General features: G+C 33.4%; 3 protein-coding genes and 1 long non-coding RNA gene across 4 annotated transcripts; 2 read left to right on the forward strand and 2 right to left on the reverse strand.

Annotated features, from left to right (window-relative positions):
• Positions 1-859: 859 nt before the first annotated feature.
• LOC138320397 (uncharacterized) lies at positions 860-2499 on the reverse strand. Its single transcript, XR_011208177.1, has 2 exons — positions 2055-2499; positions 860-1241 (listed from the first exon to the last, which is right to left on the reverse strand). It is a non-coding gene; the product is annotated as an uncharacterized lncRNA (long non-coding RNA).
• A 667-nt stretch (positions 2500-3166) lies between these two features.
• On the forward strand, positions 3167-5309 carry LOC138322377 (uncharacterized). The gene has a single exon (XM_069266416.1). The coding sequence runs from the start codon at positions 3428-3430 to the stop codon at positions 4001-4003; it is 576 nt and encodes a 191-aa protein (XP_069122517.1). The 5' UTR covers positions 3167-3427; the 3' UTR covers positions 4004-5309.
• Positions 5310-8190: 2881 nt separating this feature from the next.
• On the forward strand, positions 8191-10835 carry LOC138320398 (uncharacterized). Its single transcript, XM_069263339.1, has one exon. It carries the CDS (start codon positions 8466-8468, stop codon positions 9123-9125), a length of 660 nt encoding a protein of 219 aa, XP_069119440.1. The 5' UTR covers positions 8191-8465; the 3' UTR covers positions 9126-10835.
• Positions 10836-11566: 731 nt separating this feature from the next.
• LOC138322378 (uncharacterized) lies at positions 11567-17010 on the reverse strand. Its single transcript, XM_069266417.1, has 7 exons — positions 16951-17010; positions 16246-16317; positions 14649-14728; positions 12944-12986; positions 12565-12656; positions 12274-12346; positions 11567-11752 (listed from the first exon to the last, which is right to left on the reverse strand). The coding sequence occupies exons 2-6, from the start codon at positions 16312-16314 to the stop codon at positions 12310-12312; spliced, it is 321 nt and encodes a 106-aa protein (XP_069122518.1). The 5' UTR covers positions 16315-16317; positions 16951-17010; the 3' UTR covers positions 11567-11752; positions 12274-12309.
• Positions 17011-19297: the final 2287 nt, after the last annotated feature.

The following is a 19297-nucleotide window of genomic DNA, read 5'->3' on the forward strand; positions in this document are numbered from 1 at the left end:
AGATAATGAAGACAGCTCCCTTAGTTAAATTTGTGATGTACATGTACATGTACATGATAGCTTGTTAATGAACCATATAATATGATGTCCAGCCGTGAATTTGCCTCTGAATCAAATGAATCAGAAACATGTATAATGAAAGACCTAGGTGTTTCTTATACAATCATATTCATGCACAAATAGCACATTCATATACATTGTATAGTGTACATGTACACATATTGTACATTGATTGAATTTGAAGTCAATAAAAAATGACTGGAGTTCAAAATAGCATCCAGTAGTAAATAAGCTGACCATAGCATGTGATTCTCATGTCATCAGAGTAATTGCAGTAAAATTCATTTTTTAGTATGTATATAGTCTAACCTAGTGGAAAATCTAACTTTATTAGTTGTATTTTGTTAGTTTATTGTTTTATATTCAAGCAATCCTATTTCCTTTAGTGTGATCTTGCTCCAAACACTAAGTGAAGTTGCTAACAGCTTGTACATGTAGACCTTGATTGACCTGGACTAATTAGAAGTTATTGTCAGTCTATTCCTTTCTAATTCAATCAAATCTTTGCAACTTAAAATAGTCAATAATGAATAATGCAATTTAACAACATGCATCACAGGCTATTGTCTCTACAGATATATGGATATCCTTATATATATGTGCAATCTGTGTATTACACAATAAGATTTTTTTTTATTACACATAGGGATATATGTATATCTATAGAGCCAAAATCTTGAGATTTGACACTGACTTTTGACCCAAATAACCTTTGATCTAGCTCCAGTCTTGTTTGCTATTTATTTTCTGTATTTGAACATTTCTAAAATGAACACAACATAATTAAACAACTCAGATAAATGACATATATTATTTTAATTGGTTTAATTTTTCATAAATTGGAATTACATCCTTGTTCCATATAAATTATTCAAAAGCTATACATACTAGGTATGTAAACATGCAATAATCATTATTATTCCTTTTTTCATTTGTGTGAAGAAATAAATAATTTGAAAATATCCTGGTGATAATAGTAAAGAATTATGCTAGGTTTGTTCTGTCCTTCCTTCTTGACAATAATTTCTTTCTGGTTCATAATGGGTACATTACAAACAGGCTTTATTTTTTACTGTCAGTTTTGATCTCAGAGAAACATGTAGTTGTTTTTCCCTTTTATTTTTGGGCGAGCTGCCATCACATCTTGCACTTCTGTCATCTGGTTGAAGGTCCCATACATTCTATAAAGAAAATATGGAGTAAATGTCAGTTATGTACATAGATAAATAATGTATACATGCATGTACATTATCTTTCAGTGTAAGCCTACATGTAAAACAAACTAGTTCCAATTGCTTTCTGTCAAACACAAATTTATAACAATTACACATTTTTTGAACACGTTTATCAAAATCAAACCTCACTAGATACTAGGTTAGTCATTTCTTGAATTACAGGGGTCTAGGCATTTTCATGTGAAGAATAATGGTACTAATTAGTGCCAGAATTTATGTAGCCTAAATGTATTGGACATAATATATAATACATATTTTAAAAAAGTCAATTACTATTCTTTACTTAACCCACTTATGATGTATTGGTGTGAATTTTATATAATTAAGACCAGCAGAAAGGATAACGAGTACGTGACTAAGTGACTGTAAGTCTAAAAAAAATACAATTTTACACACACGAGCACTAATGAAGTAAGTTTGAAAGTGGCTTCTTTAATAAAGTAATATCCATAGCATACAGTAAAAGGATATATATCACTGATATACATAAATACACAAATAGATATCGGAAAAGATATCACACTCCTGGCGCTGTAAGCCTGTAACAGTAGCTACATGATGCGATCATCTTTTAAGGAAACGCGTATAATACGACTCTATTAATGCTTCTGTTGTAATCCAAGATTAAATCTGTTATATGTTTCCCAATTTATCAACACTTTTTCTGATTTCTAATCTCTATTTTACTACGGTACCAATTCCAAAAAGCGACCAAACACTTATAGAATATAACTGTTACCCCTTTGGGGCCCCACTCACCTTATAGAGACGAAGAGAAGTCAGTTTATGTGGTTTTGGTAGATCATTCACAAATCATAGTTGTTGTCATAGCTCAAATTCGTTTCCATATAATATTCTCAGCAATTCACAACATTTCTTAGTTTAAATAACTTCCTTATTCACTTCGAATCAACAGTTGATGCTAAGCCAGCGAGCTTTCACTGCAAAGCTCGCTCCATTGCGGTAAACAACTTTTATTTCCGGACATGCGCAAAGTAGCATTTCTAAGCTTTGGAGGCGTTAACTTTTGACTTTCTGTCGGACCGCGCATAAGTCTAAAATGAAATTTTGTATATTTATATCTTTGGACCTCTTAACTTTCTAGACTTGTAATTTTGGGAAAGTTCATAACTTTTTAGGGCTATTATACCATATCTTGTCATTGTTTGTTTTACGGACCCTGAAAGATACGGATCATGCGGCTTTAACGCCGTTAGATACACACCAGACATATAAATCTACACATCCAAGAAGGTTATACATCTCGCTGAATGTAAATGTTCATGCTTTGTCTTGAATCTGAACGATGAAACAGCAACCTACAGAAATCTCAAAACCTATTTCTTGATATCAGAGGCCGACACTGATGAACTGCCATCATTTATTGTTCTATTTATTAAGTCTGAAGATATTTCGAGTAAATGTGTATTTCAAGAGAATGTAAATTATGTTAGGATTTCCTCCAGTTTTGTGTTTAGTCATACAGATAAGGTCATCCCAGTAGCGGTCGAAACCCGACTGTTGGAACAATACTTTAAAGCTGGTTTTAAGACATATTTCAACATGGTTGTTTATCATGTTAATAGTTGACTGATTTAATGGATATTCTAAATGTTGACATTTATTTTTATCATTATTTCAACAGTGTGATATTCAACAGCTAATGGTGGTGATGGATATATCATCCATGGATAAAACAGATAAGTATTTCAATGTTATACGACTTATTTATAGATTTACAGATTTTATATACAAAATCAACTGCACTGTATGCTGTAAATCTTGACAGCACAGCGCGCCTCAATTACCATGCAGTCTAAAGGCGTTATTGAGTATTTAAAGCCTACTTTCGTTTCACATGTACTTAACAGTATGATTTTCATCGCTCAAATCCAAACACGTTTATTTACCTTAGTGATGATATTATTTATTGCATTGTATTGATTATCTATGACCTATCTGATATTATATGTATGCAACGAGACAAGGAAGTTTACTTTTTCAACAACAACGAAGGTTATATGGCAAAGTAATTGCATGCGCATGTGCAGCTTTATCCTATTTTATAAGCGTTGTACATTTACTAAAGCTAATGTGACTTACTTTGTGGTGAGAACTCCAGTGAAGCGACCATGGCAGTTATGCAAAGAGAACAAGTTGGAGTCCGAGAGATTGGGGAATCAGTAGCTGTTCCCCAACATCCTGTAGCACGGGCTATGTACTACCTGAAATGTATCTGTGATGTCCTAGATCTTGACGATGGAAACACCAACCTCCGGAAGTTCACAGATTACAAGAACTATCACTTAATGACGGAGCTTGATATCGATGCACTGTCATTATACGTGGTATCTATAAAGCCCGAGCAACTTATCGGTAAATGTTTATTCCCTGACGAAGAAATTTGTGGCAATTCCAATAACAAGTTTTTTGAGCTCGAGAGCGTAAGGCAGAACATGGTCATCGTGAATGACGTTCTCATAGCTGGTCAACACCGCCGAGTCAATAGAATCATGTTCTTTAAAAGGGCTTGGCTACAACTTTATATTGCGACTCCTTTGGTTTATTTGGGTGAGCGAATGAAAAGACGAACAGCAGAACTCAACGCCAGACGTTTAGCAATTACCTATTCTACTCCTCCTTACAGACAAGGTGCCCAAACAACTCCGGCCTACCACACAACATCAAGCTGTTGTACTATTCTCTGATTCAAACTGCATAAAAACGACGGGCGGACAATCCGTTCTATATTCGATGTGATAACACAATATCGTCCTTTGAAGGAAAAGTGATATTCCTAACTTTGATTGTACATTTATTAAAATTATATGTATGAGGTCGCTGTTAAAAATATCGAGGATTAAGACAATAATATAGTCGTATGTGTGTTTCCAAGGAAAGCACCATCAATTGTGTGTTGACATAGTTATTTGTGATACTTTTACACATGTTTCTATTGTTAGCGTACATTCTAAATTGCGAAACGCAAATCGGATAGAATTATTACGGACAGCTACGATAGGAAGTTAATGTCTGTGTCATTTCACCACCATTAGCAAACTTTATTGTTGGAAACTTTATGTATATATTTTACACATTTTATTAAAACGTGTTTTCAATTAAACTGATGCCGTCTTTCTGTATACTCGTAGTTGTTCTATCGGTACACACCTGTTAATTGGTTTGTTTACACGATTCCAGAGATGGTATTATGTTGTTTCATATTGTTGTAGCTTTGAATTGTACAGTGTTGACAAGAATGTCGTGCTGTAACCGACGGTGACCAATTCTTGATATTTGGATTCAATTTGTAATTAACGCTCTCAAAATAGCATTCCACCTTTTATATGTCAACCAAGAGTACTGTAAAACTATAGCTGTGACTGTTGTCGGTTTAAAGTCACTCGACGAGTGTTTCTATATTTTGTGTAAAGGTTTTGATACCACTACTGATAGACATTAAAGTTTGCACATAGAAAAAATATGGTGCACGTAAATAGTGCAGACGTATAAGTAATTCCGCAGTTAATTCCAGGAGTCAACTCTTACATTTCAATACAATAAGCTGAGTTTTGGTAAAGTATATTGTGCTGGAGCGAGTTTTTCTAAAGGTCGTAGACGTAAACGTTAACGTAGACGTAAACGTAGACTTTACGTCTAACTTTACGTGTGCGTAAATTGGGTTTTACGACAGGGTGTAACTATGCACGTAAACGTAGGAGTAGACGTAAAACTTACGTGTGGATAACATTTTGTAACGCGACATTTGACCACATTTGATTGACTAAAGACAATTGGCACACGGCCAAAGTAGGCTGCGTTTACATTTCGTCCTATTGTCTTAGCTTTGATTAACAGTCAAATTATTAAAAAAAAAAACAAAAAAAAAAAACAGCATATGCTAGTAATTTAGATCTAATAAATATTTAGCGTAATTGTATATTGATACATGTACACATAGTTAAATGGAGGATGCCGTTTTTTCTCTACATTTTCATAAAATATTCAGAAAATCGTTTATACTATGAAAGAGTTTTCAAAGAAAATGTACGTGTATAAAGCATACAATGTAGATACAACAAAAAATATACGGTATCTATTGATTTATTCTGATTTTATGTGCTTTATTTTGATTTCAAATATAAATGAGTTTTGTTTATGTTGCGTCACATCCTCCGACGGCAGGCATTTGCGTGTTTCGCATCAATTGACAGATAAAGGCTGATTTTTTTTATTACAGTTTCGGAATTTTCTGAATATGCCGGAATTAAATTTTAGACAATCAAAATCATACAATGTACCTCTAAGGACACTCGACGATTTTCAGGAAATCCCATCGTCTGACTTTAGATATATTTACATGTAATCTAATGTACAAGTAGCATAGGGCTGCATATAAATGTATCTATTTCGTGAAACAAGAAATCTATTCTTATGACATTTGACATAAATGACTCCGAATGTTGTAACATTTTATCTTTATGGAAAGATGCAACGGACCGCGAGAGCAGCAGGGGGCATAGGAGGAAGCTATTCCATACAAGATCAAACTATGAGATTAGGAGAAACTTTTTTTCACTAAGAGCTACTAAGATATGGAACGATCTACCAGAGAATGTAGTGATGGCGCCAAATATAAACTCCTTCAAAAATGCGTTAGACAAACATTGGAAAGAACAAGAACTCTTATACAACTACAAAGCCTTTATACATCATTAATTTATTATTATTACCGGAGAAAAATGTATTAACTGTAAACTCTATATTTTGTCTGAGTCTGGTATAGAGGACTTTACATATAAGTCCTGAACCAGAAATAAACTTATCTTATCTTATCTTATGATTTTTACTTACACTTATTTTGATACATCGGTTTGTTCACTTTTAGATGTAATCAATTTATTGGTTAACATAAAAGGGCTGCCCAGCCAGAAATGGCTTATCGCATATGGAATCAAAATGTATATAATTTCAACTTATATGTGTGTATAATGTAGAAAGATTGCATGTAGCATGCCATTTTGTAGTATAAAATAGCGATACTGGCGAAGTTTGAAAATACATGTATCATTTCAAAAATATTGACCGTGTCAGACCGACACAAAATTAACAGCACTTCGTTACGACCAAATTAGTGTCACTCTAGGCATTTTACGGCTTGAAATATCAAGGATGGAACATGTAGACTATAAAACGGAACAAAATTTCCGAACGCTGGACGCTGACGGACAAAGCACGATAACTAGTAGAGTTATACTGGACGTTTTAAGTGACGGCCAGATGACCTAATAAGGACAGATGTATTTCGAAAATGTTTAGCTTCACGATTTGGATGCCAATTTATTTCGCGATAAATATCACCATTAAATTTAGTTTCATTTAAACAATGATATAACGACGGGTTTTCGCGCCGTTCTCGATTTTTTTCATTATAGTATATGAAGGAAAAGGATAGGCTACTCAGAAAGGCAAATTTAGTATGAAAACAAATAAAAAAATTAATAATATAAAAATATTACGCGCGGGGGAAACTTTCACACTTAGATGTCTTTGTGATAAGCGTAAATTCCACGTTTACAGTAGTTAGTTGTTCTTTATATTCAATGTTACTTACAGTAGTAAAAGTGTTAAATTGTTTAAGTTAACAGTTACAATGTCTAAATTGAAATAACGAAATGGCTGTATATAAGCCAAAAAATAAACAACTCAAGTTGACTCCGTAAGAGATTCTGAGAAATAGTTTAACTAAGAAGTGAAAAGTGATCTCTAAAAACTCTTTCCGGCGAAATGTCCTCATTTTCTCCGTCACAAATGATAAAATAACTGAGGATATAGAATATATACTCGCTACGTGTAAGTTTACGTCTACTCCCTGGCACCCGTAGATTTCCACATAAACGTAGACGTAAACACAAGTTACGACTTTTAGTAAAACGCAAAAAATGTCGTAAGTTACGTCTACGTCTACGTTTACAACTACGTTTACGTTTACGACCTTTAGTAAAATTCGCTCCTGAGCATTTCTTTAACAGCTGGAGTCATTTAAAGACCATCTTCATATATGATCCTGTATATCAAGGTCATATACAATTAAAGAAACTTGATATCAATTTCATTACATTCTGATCGATTTTACACATTCAGCATTCCAAAAGTGCCATTCTCAATCTATACGAACTGACGCCTGAAAATAAAAATACTGATCCCAGTAAAACGTCAATCAGAATTACAAAGATCTTATTTAGTTTATGTTTCAATAACTTTTAACATTTGAATTATCAAACATTAAATTTATGCTTTTTGTGTGAAACTGTTGTGTTAATGAAAAGTCAGTGATTAAACAAGACGATAATAATCATTCATCGTAAATCCGTTAGTAAAACCAAAAGCTAAAAAAACTTGCTGAGAAATGCTTATATCTAATACTCTTTCGAATTTCTTCAATTTTGCATGTGTACGGCATTTTCACTGGCTTTCAAATTGCTTTATATGCACATAAAGAAAGTATGACGTTGCCATCTGTAATGTCGATATCGGTTGGTTGTTTTAACGGCGTTATGATTTCAAATGCAAAGTAACAAATAATTAATATGAAATTTTGAAGATATTATTTATAGTATATCTAATTATAAGGATTAATTAGAATATGATTGATCATGCTACACAACAAAGTCATGTCGTTTACAGGGAAAATCGAATGTAAGGGGACCCATATATAACCAGAATCGGCTGTCCATTTTCAATTTGGGACGAGTTGACTTATTCGTGAAAATGTCGAGGAACGTCACACACCATTACACTATTGCCTATATTGTGTTTGTATATTTAGACAACCTCTCAGAAAGAAACCAACAAATGATTCATGAATAATAAGTCTTTTAAAAATCATTGTTCAATGAAGGTCTACGTACATACACACGCTGCGTTTCTGGTATTTAACATGCCTATTCATGTGTCAGTCACAGAAGATAATTTGATACTTTCGGCTATAGTAAAACACAGAATGTCTATAACTTTATGTCATATCTGTAATTCTCAGGAGATCTACCACAGTGGTTCAAACTGGCAGCAAGTCTGAATGTGCCTTTAGGAGTATAATCTGGGATTTGTAATTGATGGTGTGAGTGTTGTACTATCTAAACAGTGGACCATTGATATAAACAATACAGCATGGCTGTTATGGCAAGTCAGCAAGTAGGCATTCGAGACATCGGTGAGAAGGTCATTATTCCTCACCACCCTATTGCCCGCGCTATGTATCTCTTGAAATGTCTCTGCGATGTCTTGGATCTTGACGAAGGAAGCAACAATCTGCAGAAACTAACCGACTTTAGAAACTATCACTTATTGTCCTCCGAGTCCGATATAGAAGCACTAGCAGAGTACATCCTATCGTTGAAACCAGACGAACTCAAAAATAAATGCATATTTTTAAATGAAGAAATGTGTGGAAATTCCAATAACAAGTTCTTTGAGCTTGCAGAAGTGCGACAAAATATGATCATCATGAATAAGGTTCTCGTGGCTGGTCAACAACGACGAGTGAAAAAGATAATGGTCTACAACAGAGTGTGGTTGAACCAATATCTCGTCACCCCTTTGCACTATCTAAGTGACCAACTAAAGCGGATCAAAGAGGAAAGGCAAGCTAGACTTGCTCAAAGGGCCATAGCATACCCAGGGCCTCCACACCAATCGACGTATATCTCGGCCTACAGCGAGCACGCCAGTGGGTATTCCTACCCAGGCCCACAGCGGGTGATAATTCAACCAACATATTCCTACCCGCCGTATCAGCCGACCACATCAAGCTGTTGTACCATCCTCTAAAGGCACTTGTGACGACCTACTGTTTGTCGGATGACATGTGATATCTTTATTACTTCCATCAGTACATAGTCATAGCTAGGTTGTGGTCATTTTTACTGATCAATATTATTTTTTATTTTCCGTTACATTTAATTAATGTAACGTTTTGAATTGTTTATTTTTTTTACTTCATTTATTGTAATTTTTACTTAAAATGAATTACAGAAGATGTACTATCATATCTGGTAACCAAGGAATGGTATTGATTATGACTCGGGGTTGTTTTAATGCTTTGTAACACAGGTATCACGTGAAGATATTTCACGTATATATTTCACCTCGAAGACTATATTTAATTCAAAGTAATGAACTTATGTCGAATAAGGAATGGCCTTAAACTCTTTCATGCGATAAAGTTTTACTACTTTCTTAACATAAGACATCGGGGTTGAACTGGTAATGATCGTGTATGCACTGCTTATCATGTGTTGCATTATATAATTCTAATCTGCTTACACTAGAATTTAGAATATATATCTATGAATATCTTTTGGTTAATTTACCATTTTTATAATTACAATTTGTCCTTTTTTAAAATTTGGGAAATGATTGAGTCATATCGGGGACAGAACGGAAAACATTCAACCGCTTTTTTCTGTTTTTAAAATCTCAAAACTGACGACCCGTGTACATGCTATGCTATACGATATTTATATACTTATTCTGTATATGAATCATATAATCAACATCTGCAAAGAAATACACTGCTTTCCTTCAATGCCTTAATATGATTGTTTGGATTTAGTAATACTGAATCAGCCAGTGCACCAACCAATTATGATATATATGTCTAACCTTTCGTGTGATAATACAGTGATTAGTGTTTACACTGGACTTTAAATCCTGGTGGGCTCCTACATGACATACAGTGCTGTTGTGTTTTAAACTCATGTTTAAGTTTACCCATCGAGATAACGATTAGTTCTTAGAAAGAGACTAAATTTAGAACTAATTACTTCTCGGAACTGTTCTGATAAAATTACTACGAGGAGTGTATACATAAGTATGATACTGTGCGTTGTTCGATTGTGGGGTAAAATATCATAGTTTCCAAGTCTGTTTTAATTGACCTACGAGTTATGAATAGAAAGAACCAGGAATATTTTCTGCGACATTGGTCTACGTTTTGATATTTATAATGACTATAGACTACAATGAATTAAATACATATGTATTCTGCAAATACATTTATCAGAGTAGTCGTATTTTTGAGCGTGATATCAATATGTATAAGAAAGCAACCTTACACACCTGAACTATGTATACATAAAATAAACACATGCATGCTGTGCAGCAAACAACAAATAAATTTAACATTCTAAAGACTTAAATGCATGTGTCATGTATGCCAACCGTCCCAAAAGAAACAAACGAGCATGGTACTATGTATATTTCATATCAGTATTTCACTGATATTCGTAACAATGTAATTAACTGTTACCTTATAAGGAACCTATTCACACCAAAGAGACATATCCATTATTGACAATTTACATGTCCTGTTTGGACGGGGATATAATATCTAACTACTCGGTTATATGCTGGCGCAAGCTGAGCCCAACCTTTGTACAAAATGGGTTACATTATTTTGCTACATGTATATTTTAACAAATAACCCCTTTACAATTTTGTAATGAAGTTGAATGTGATGCCGTTCGTTATAACGCAAATAAACGAATCATAATATTAATTTTCAATCGTGGTTTCTGTTATTTTTTTAAAAATACTTATAAGTCATTGATACAAATTTAAATGATCCCTAGACGTCCTTATGATCCAGATAAAAACAATATATAATGCATAATTGATATGTAAAGATGGGATGCCGCGTATTTGCTTTCTTTTAATTTTTATTTTACACAATATATTTCATTTTTGTACACAGTCTAGTAAATTGTAGATCCGCCTATACGCGTCTCTCATCGAATTGATACACGTCTTATTTTTTGATGTAAATTATATCGACAATGTAAGTGGAAAGTCGAAACATAGTATTCCATTATCTAATAGTGAGATATAACAACGCAGAGTTTCGGAATACTTGTCCAGTTCATTGAGAAAGAAGCAAAAGGCAACAATAGGCTTTGATGCGTCTCTTGGAAATTTATATCAGACTGGAATATTAAATTTCGTGAAGTTAAAATATGAAAGTCGCACATGTAATTGTAAATAATGAAACAGGTCATATATACCGATTTTTGTGCAGAGTTTAGTGAGAAATCGCACCAACATTATCAAGGATCCGGAGAGCTAAGGCTCATATACGACTCGTATGTTACGTGTTCGATAAGCCTTAGTCCGTCTGTACACAAATACATACAATGTGAAATACACCTTTACAAAGACTAAAGCCACATTACTGCAGTTTCTTGATAGATGTTTAAGCAAAGAGAATAACACACTTAAATGATTCCAATAGTTTATTTGATCAAATAAATTATACAAGGTAATTAATGAGCTCTTAAATCGTTATTCATCACAATGTGATTTTGTTTGTTCATATTAAACAACTTTTTTTTTCGGGGAGGTATCTTTTATCGCGTAATTAAATGTGCAGAGAATCCATCGTGATTTCGTGTTGTACATACCTACAAACATAATAATTAAAATGTAAGACTGCTTGTATTGTTGGATTTTAATTCCTCAGAGACATTACTTTGTCATATACAACGAGAGTTCTGAATGTCCAAGTAGTATAGGTTCGCCTTCAAGATGCTCCACTGTCGTCTGTGCATAAACGATACTCATCATTTAAACAATAATTGGTGTTTAATCGTGTATATGTGCGTCTATAATTAACGCAAAAGCAAATGTTAGATAATCTATTCAACATATTATATTTTGCTCTTGGCGCATACGTAATCAGTACTTTATTCCATATAGGGCATCATGCACATAAGCCATGTATTTTCCCGAGACGCAATGAATTATTTTTAATATTTCCAACTAAAATCAAATTAAAATATGTCAAACTTTTCAATGGTGGTACTGTTTTTGAAAGCAAAGAAAATATCATTTGTTAGTAGTGTAGCATCTTTAATCATCCGCACTCTAGAAAATGTATGACAAGCTTAGTCAAAATAAAGAAAACGATAAATGATATGCGTACCATAATCAACTCTTCTTGGATATTTCCTCGCTCCCATTACACACATTCACCTTTGTGTACAAATTTCATTTTGCTACAAAAAATAAAATGTTTGACATATAAGAAATTATTTTGAAAGAAACTCAGCTACAGAAATACAGTGTATTTGCGTTCTTCTGGAAGATTTTCGAGAGCAAATATACGATATCCCTAGCTAATTTCATCAAAAGTTGAAATTAATTAATGCGCATCTTTTTGCCACAGCTCATATTCAGTACGGTATATTTAGTGAATTAACGTTTTAATACATACGCGCATTCCATTTCTTCCTTAGTTTCAAACGTGACGTCATGTTCGGCACAAACTTCCTTATCGGGCATCAGCGGCAAGGCATCTGTGCATTTCTGTTTAATTTAATGTTCAATTACCAAGTTTTACATTAAATTCAATAACTTAATTAGATGTTCAAAAACGATTTTACAATTACCATACTTGCGTACAGTAAATCATTATAATTATGTAAACGTAATGTCCAACACTTCAATTTTATAAAATGACCTAAACAAGCATTGCAATAAAGCGCAATGTTTGCAAATCTGTGTACGTAGTGTTTAGATTTAAACATATACCATATGATGTACCTTTAACTCTTCATTTTTGAAAGTTTAACTTAATATTTAGGTGACATTACCTCAATGTTGTCGCAGGTATCGTGTCCAACGATTTCATCACCACTGTAAAAAAAAAATTAAGATTCAAAATGAGTTTGTGTTTTCTGTTTTTATTGTCTGTTATAGACAACATATGTTCTATTTGATATTGTCCTTTGTGGGGATCGGCAAATGCCGTATCAAAACAGACAAATCCCTTATATGTTTATAATTGAAAATACAATAAAGATTTGATATATTAATCAAGGGGTTTAGCGCATTAAAATCAACACGTGTGCGCATAAGAATTGCTGAGGAGTTCTTATTAACGGAAATAGCAGCCATGCCAAACTACTGTTGAAAATCGAAAACCAAACATATACATGTATGTCACTCATAATGGAATTTGACGTGATGTGTGATTTGTTTGGAATTCCACCGTTTGACCTTATATACGACAAACTGATACAAATACTTTCCGAAAGATTTATATTGATAAGCATGCCTGTTTGCAGTATATACAGTTCGGTGTTATAGTTGTAAACAATCAACCCGTACTCTTGCCTTTATAACCTTACCGCATTCATGTTAAAAATCGCACTGCCTCATTTTTCGTAATGTGCAACTTTATTCTTAAAAGAATTTTTAAAAGATGAAAACTCTCTTTGCGAAAAGTTTTACTGCTAAAGATCACATAATATGTTATCGTTCCCATTTACGTGCTATATTTTAATCTTCTCAAATTGATATGATAATGGGAAATAGACGAAGTGTTTAAGAGTATTAATGCTTATATCTTATTTACGATAAATGATATAAATTAGTTTTGGTCAAGGTAATGTTAACGTCACCTGACTACAGATATAATACCTACGTGTAATATATAAAACGTAGACAGCATGTTTATGTGACATTAAGGGTTGAATATCTAATCGTCTTACAATAGCTAATCCCCGTCATGTGTGTTATAGATATCAGAAATTATTTTTATGGTAATCCCAAACATGAAAAAACTTAATTAATTTGTATTATGCATCTGTACATTTATAAAACATTAGTGTGCAAATACAATCTGGTCATTCCACAAATAATCCATCTTCACAATGTGTCAGATTACACAGGCATACGTATTTACATGTGGTTAAATGACATCTTTGTTATGTTTTGCCTGTAAATGCATGTTTAAGTGTTGTTGAGGAACATTAACATATAAATTAAAATCATAAAGTGCTATTATTCAAATATTTTTCTTGGAGCATTAAATAATAACTTGTATATCCCTGTGAGATTTGGATAATAAACTGCGGATATTAAACATGTCAACAGTTTTACTGCTCTTTAATGTAAACTTTGCATGTACGTAAATCTGCTGATTATGATACAATGGTCTTTTATACCATACACTATTAGTGTCATTTCGAAAACAACTATCACCCGCATTTTGGCGAGATAATTTTCTGGTAACGAGACATTGTTCTTGTATTAGAGCGAAGCACAGGTAAATTTATATATCCGTTATTGTCATTGGCCTCCTAATCTGTCACGCCCTTTTGTGACATTGGCTGTTAATACTTCATTTCAACGAAATAACATAAACAAAATAATGCAGCATTGGTATTTAGCGGAACTAGTCAGTAAAGAGAGCATCAGAGTCTGAACGCTCCTTGGACAGCGTCAATAAATCATTTGAAGGTGTGGATAACAAATACTGAATTTCTATATAATGTAATACAAGTTTGAACTTACTAGCACTCGAGTTCACACAGAGAATCGTAATCTCCCTCGTCTCCACACCACGGATCCTTCTCATCCGGGCACTTACAGTCCTATCACAGATAAAACGGTAAAAGGGGAAAACTACAGTGCATATAATAGTACATTATTACATCACATAAGCGATTGGTAAAAAATTAATCATATTACATTTCTAAATACTAAGGAGAATGGAAAATGTAAAAACAAAGATTTTACCTGAATACCTTGTCCGAAATGCACATAAAATTGACCTAACATGAGGTATCATATCAAATTTCAAGTCAATTTGCAGGCTATAGTGATCTGAGGAAAAACTTTATGTGAAAAATTCCACATGCATTTCGGGAATTTTATCTATTAACCTTCATGGAGTTACATGACAATTGTATAATATATGAGGTTGTTTTGCGTGGATACAGTAGTTTATGAGATTCGATAACAGCTCGGTCATTCGCTAGAATATTAATTACGAAAGCCAATTGGTGCAAGAAGAAGTATTTTTATAAATATTTTATCACAATTACATGCATATACGTAACATTTGGTTTGAATAATTGATTTATATATTGCATACATGTGTTTTGGTATTTCAACATCGCCCGAAGGCTTCTGATTTGATTTTCTCCCATACTTCACAAGGATATCCCGCGGTTGCTAGGGAAAAGATACCTCTTTCTTTCATACCTACACGTGTAATACTGGCTGGTCTAGGGCAATACACTCATGTCGCCTGAGGCTGTATTGCATGGCTACCCATGCAATAAAGCCTCGTGACGTCACGGCGTCAACAAAATCTCTATTTCCTCGGTAAAATTTTAACATTTTTTTCACAAAATTGACTGGTTTTACTATAAAAGATGCAAGCAACGGAATTTGTGTTGAAAATATCACGTAATTTTTCATGTATGGAAATTGACTTCCAGTCGTGGATTTCTTCGAATTTATTTCAAAATGGCGGGATATTATAGTTGTAAAATTGCAGTAAAACGTCGTGGTATGAAAGAAAAATACTCTTTCATAAGTGGATATGAAGGATAGGGATATTCTACCCTCGGGATCACAAAATGTTGCAAAACTCTCGGCAAGCCTCGGGTTTTACTACATTTTGTGACCCTCGGGTAGAATATCCCTATCCTTCATATCCACATATGAAAGAGTCTTATAATCTTACACAGGGGGGGTGTAAGACAGCTCACATGCGCTAGACAATCACGTGACGTCATCAATACATGCGGCGTAACTGCGGCGCACATTGTAGATGACGTCACCAAATTTTGACTCATAACGACGTTCCTGCGATAATGGCGCGATGAAAATCTGGAAACCAAGTGGTATTTCATCATTTTTTCTACTAAGTATGGGAGAAAAAGAATCTTACATGGGTCTGTGAAGTGGACAGGGATATCTCAACCCCCGTGAAAGAGTGTGGCCGTCAACCCTCGGCTTAAGATTTTATCAATCTTCGATATCAAACAATATGATTGTAAGAATAGTTTTTAAAAGATCAAAAGCATATCTCAAATGGTGTTTGACAAAATATACAGAATATTTTTGAGATACGCTAGACATGTATAACATGATATTTTACCCTGTCAGGCCACCCGTGGACAGTCGCCGTCACCACTACCATCAGCGTCAGCAATACCCTGGACACCATGTTCTGTAACAAGGAAACATGATCTTAGACTACTCGGATATAATTTGGGTACTAAACTCAAAAATACACGTAGATATCGCCCTTACATTTGGTAAATTGATGAGATGATGATGTTTAGGTATTGTTTAACTAAGGATGGGACAGTGTTCTCACGGCTATTCCTTACCATCAGTGGTCATTTCATTTATTAATTACGAAAATACAATACTAAGTATCTTTTGATAAGAATAGTGCTATTGCGGCTGCACACCGTGGTCAATGTCACATTACTTGATATAAAAGTAAATTGATAATTTTAATCATCTGCAAAAGTAGATTTTTTCTTAAATTACAAATTATATGGAGAATACGATTCTGAATAATGACGTATGAAATATATAAAACAACAAAACAATTAAAGCAAAGAAAAATCTAACGGAGAAAGGTAAAATATTATAAAAACACCTTAACAGTTCTCTACATGCAAATATATAATGAAAAACATAAATTAGAATATATATCTACAATAACAGAGTTTAAATTGACGCAATACATCAACAAAGTAACAAAATTTAAAATTATTATATGACATTCTTTTTCTGTTAAACATAAAGGTATAAATGTACCTGTTGAATTAAATTACCCAGCCATACTTACGTTTGATTTAAAACCGGATTAACAGGAAACAACGCTATACGGCAGTCTGTGAGTAACTGTGAAGATGTGTGAAATGCGAGAACCTTTAAAGGATTCCCATTAAATGGTGACCAATCAAATGTAAGAGTTTAATGTAAGAAAGGCGGAGTTATCTGTGCATTTTTATATATTGTATGCCTGTATATATGTATAGGTGTTTCAATCTAGACAACACCTAATATTATTAAAAAAAGTCACTCGTTGTCCGATATGAATTAGATGACATCCGCTTTCTTCAAATCAAACGTTGTAAAATTGTATATAGCATACTTATACTGTAGAGGAACATATGCCATGACTGCAGTTTTACTTCTGTTCCATTGGCATATGTACTATATGTCATGTTGATAATTAAATTGCTACGATACAATGGCATATCTTCAGAGTGATTGTACTGACGAGACGTGTTAATGTAATCTTCAAATGTCCCGAAAATTAAGAAAGTGTATGTCATTACACCACGTTGACGTTGATGCTGAGAAACCTGTCTGGGATTAATGATTGATGATAGAAACTACAATTTTGGTCGACAGTAGTGAGTGTCTTGTTAATTTTCAATTAAGAGCAAAATACAATTTAAGTTTACGTGTCGACCTAGATATTTGTTTCCTTTTATTTTTAATGAAAATGACATTTTAATAGCAGTTGTTGGCAGAGAAATTTTCGTAATTCGTGTTTCGTATGGGAACGTAAACTTGTTCAGGAAATTATGTAATGGGTTTTTAAGGAACATGTTTCATTCGTTCTGCAAATTATTTTGTCGTGTGGAATAAATATTTGTTATCTCTTATTCGCTGCTTCCAATACACCGTCTGTCATAGGCCTATGTATATTGTCACCAAATTGAAAAAGATATTCAATATGAATATTGTAAATTTAATATCATTTTGTGTAAAGCGATAATTACAAAATTTATTCAAAACAATTATGCAATTGATTCAGACGAGTCTTTCTGTGCTGTAATAACAAATAATTGCGACATGTGCTAATTTAGGAGTTAGTAATATGCAATATTTAATAATATAATGTATGACGATGGCGATTATATTTTAACGCCAATTATAATTTTAAAGGGAAGTTATGTTTCTAATTACCGACCGTGTCAAATCTCCACTACGCTCCAGTATATGCTGGTTAAGAGGGTAATGTTATGGTCACAATGATCTGCCGATATCCAGGGACAGGGGAAAATCGAAAGTACACCGCTGGTTTAATTGGCCATTTTTCAGAGGACCACGCCAAAATGGCTAAGAATCATGCCGGGAGTACACGCTAATATTATAAGCCTTACCGAAGGCGTACGCGTTGTGACCAAAGCATTACCGACGATGACTACACTTATAAGACATAATAAATAATGACAATACGAATATTACTTGACACAATGCCTGTGACAACACTGTAATTGTGTTTGAATCTCATTATCAAAATATTTGGTCAAGAAAATGCGAGATCCACTTATCCCGGTATACAGAGATATAACTTTAAGGACATAAACTATCACGTATATTTGTATTTGGGCATTAAACATCACGTCATGTTAACATGCTTACCAACGTCAATGTGGATGAGCACAATAATGAACATTCTCTGATAATGAAGGGGATACCGCTTTCGTTATGTTACCACTTATTTTACCACTTTGAAAATTATAAAAGATATGATGAAAACAACTATTTAAATTAAAACAATATTAAAATTATATATCGCTCTCAAAGCAAATTAGTCTTATCCGATATTCATCAATTTGCATAAACAAAACATCAAACATATACATTCGTATTTCCTGATGCACAATATTGATTAAACACTTGGTTTGATAAACATTTCTGAAATGAAATGATATTTGTTTATTTATTCATCCATAATTCAATATATATCTAATAATTACTTAGCATAATCTCCGTTTTTTGATTTAAAAGGTTGACCTTGTTGACATCGTTGATTGGGTGTTATTAAACCGTCTTGACCTTAGACAATGTATTTGATAATTTTATTTAAAATATGTTAAGACTCTACGTCGATAACAATGTATATATGGTCACGATTTTACAGTGTACAGTTCTTACAAATATACTTCTCATCATTAGATAGGATTACGTCAGTCTAAGGGGGTGATTCCCTGTACATTAAGTTATCTATTAGCATCATAAATGTTAACTGCTTCAGGTGACATTTAACACAACTGAAGTTAATTAATAGCTTGTAGAGAACGAATGGAGTTAACATTGAAAATATGTATATTGTCGCACAGGATTTGAAAGCATATACTATACATACAGTGTCATGATTATGAATTTGCTGTAGT

The sequence above is a fragment of the Argopecten irradians genome, chromosome 4, assembly GCF_041381155.1.
Source record: "Argopecten irradians isolate NY chromosome 4, Ai_NY, whole genome shotgun sequence".
NCBI classification, from domain to species: domain Eukaryota; kingdom Metazoa; phylum Mollusca; class Bivalvia; order Pectinida; family Pectinidae; genus Argopecten; species Argopecten irradians.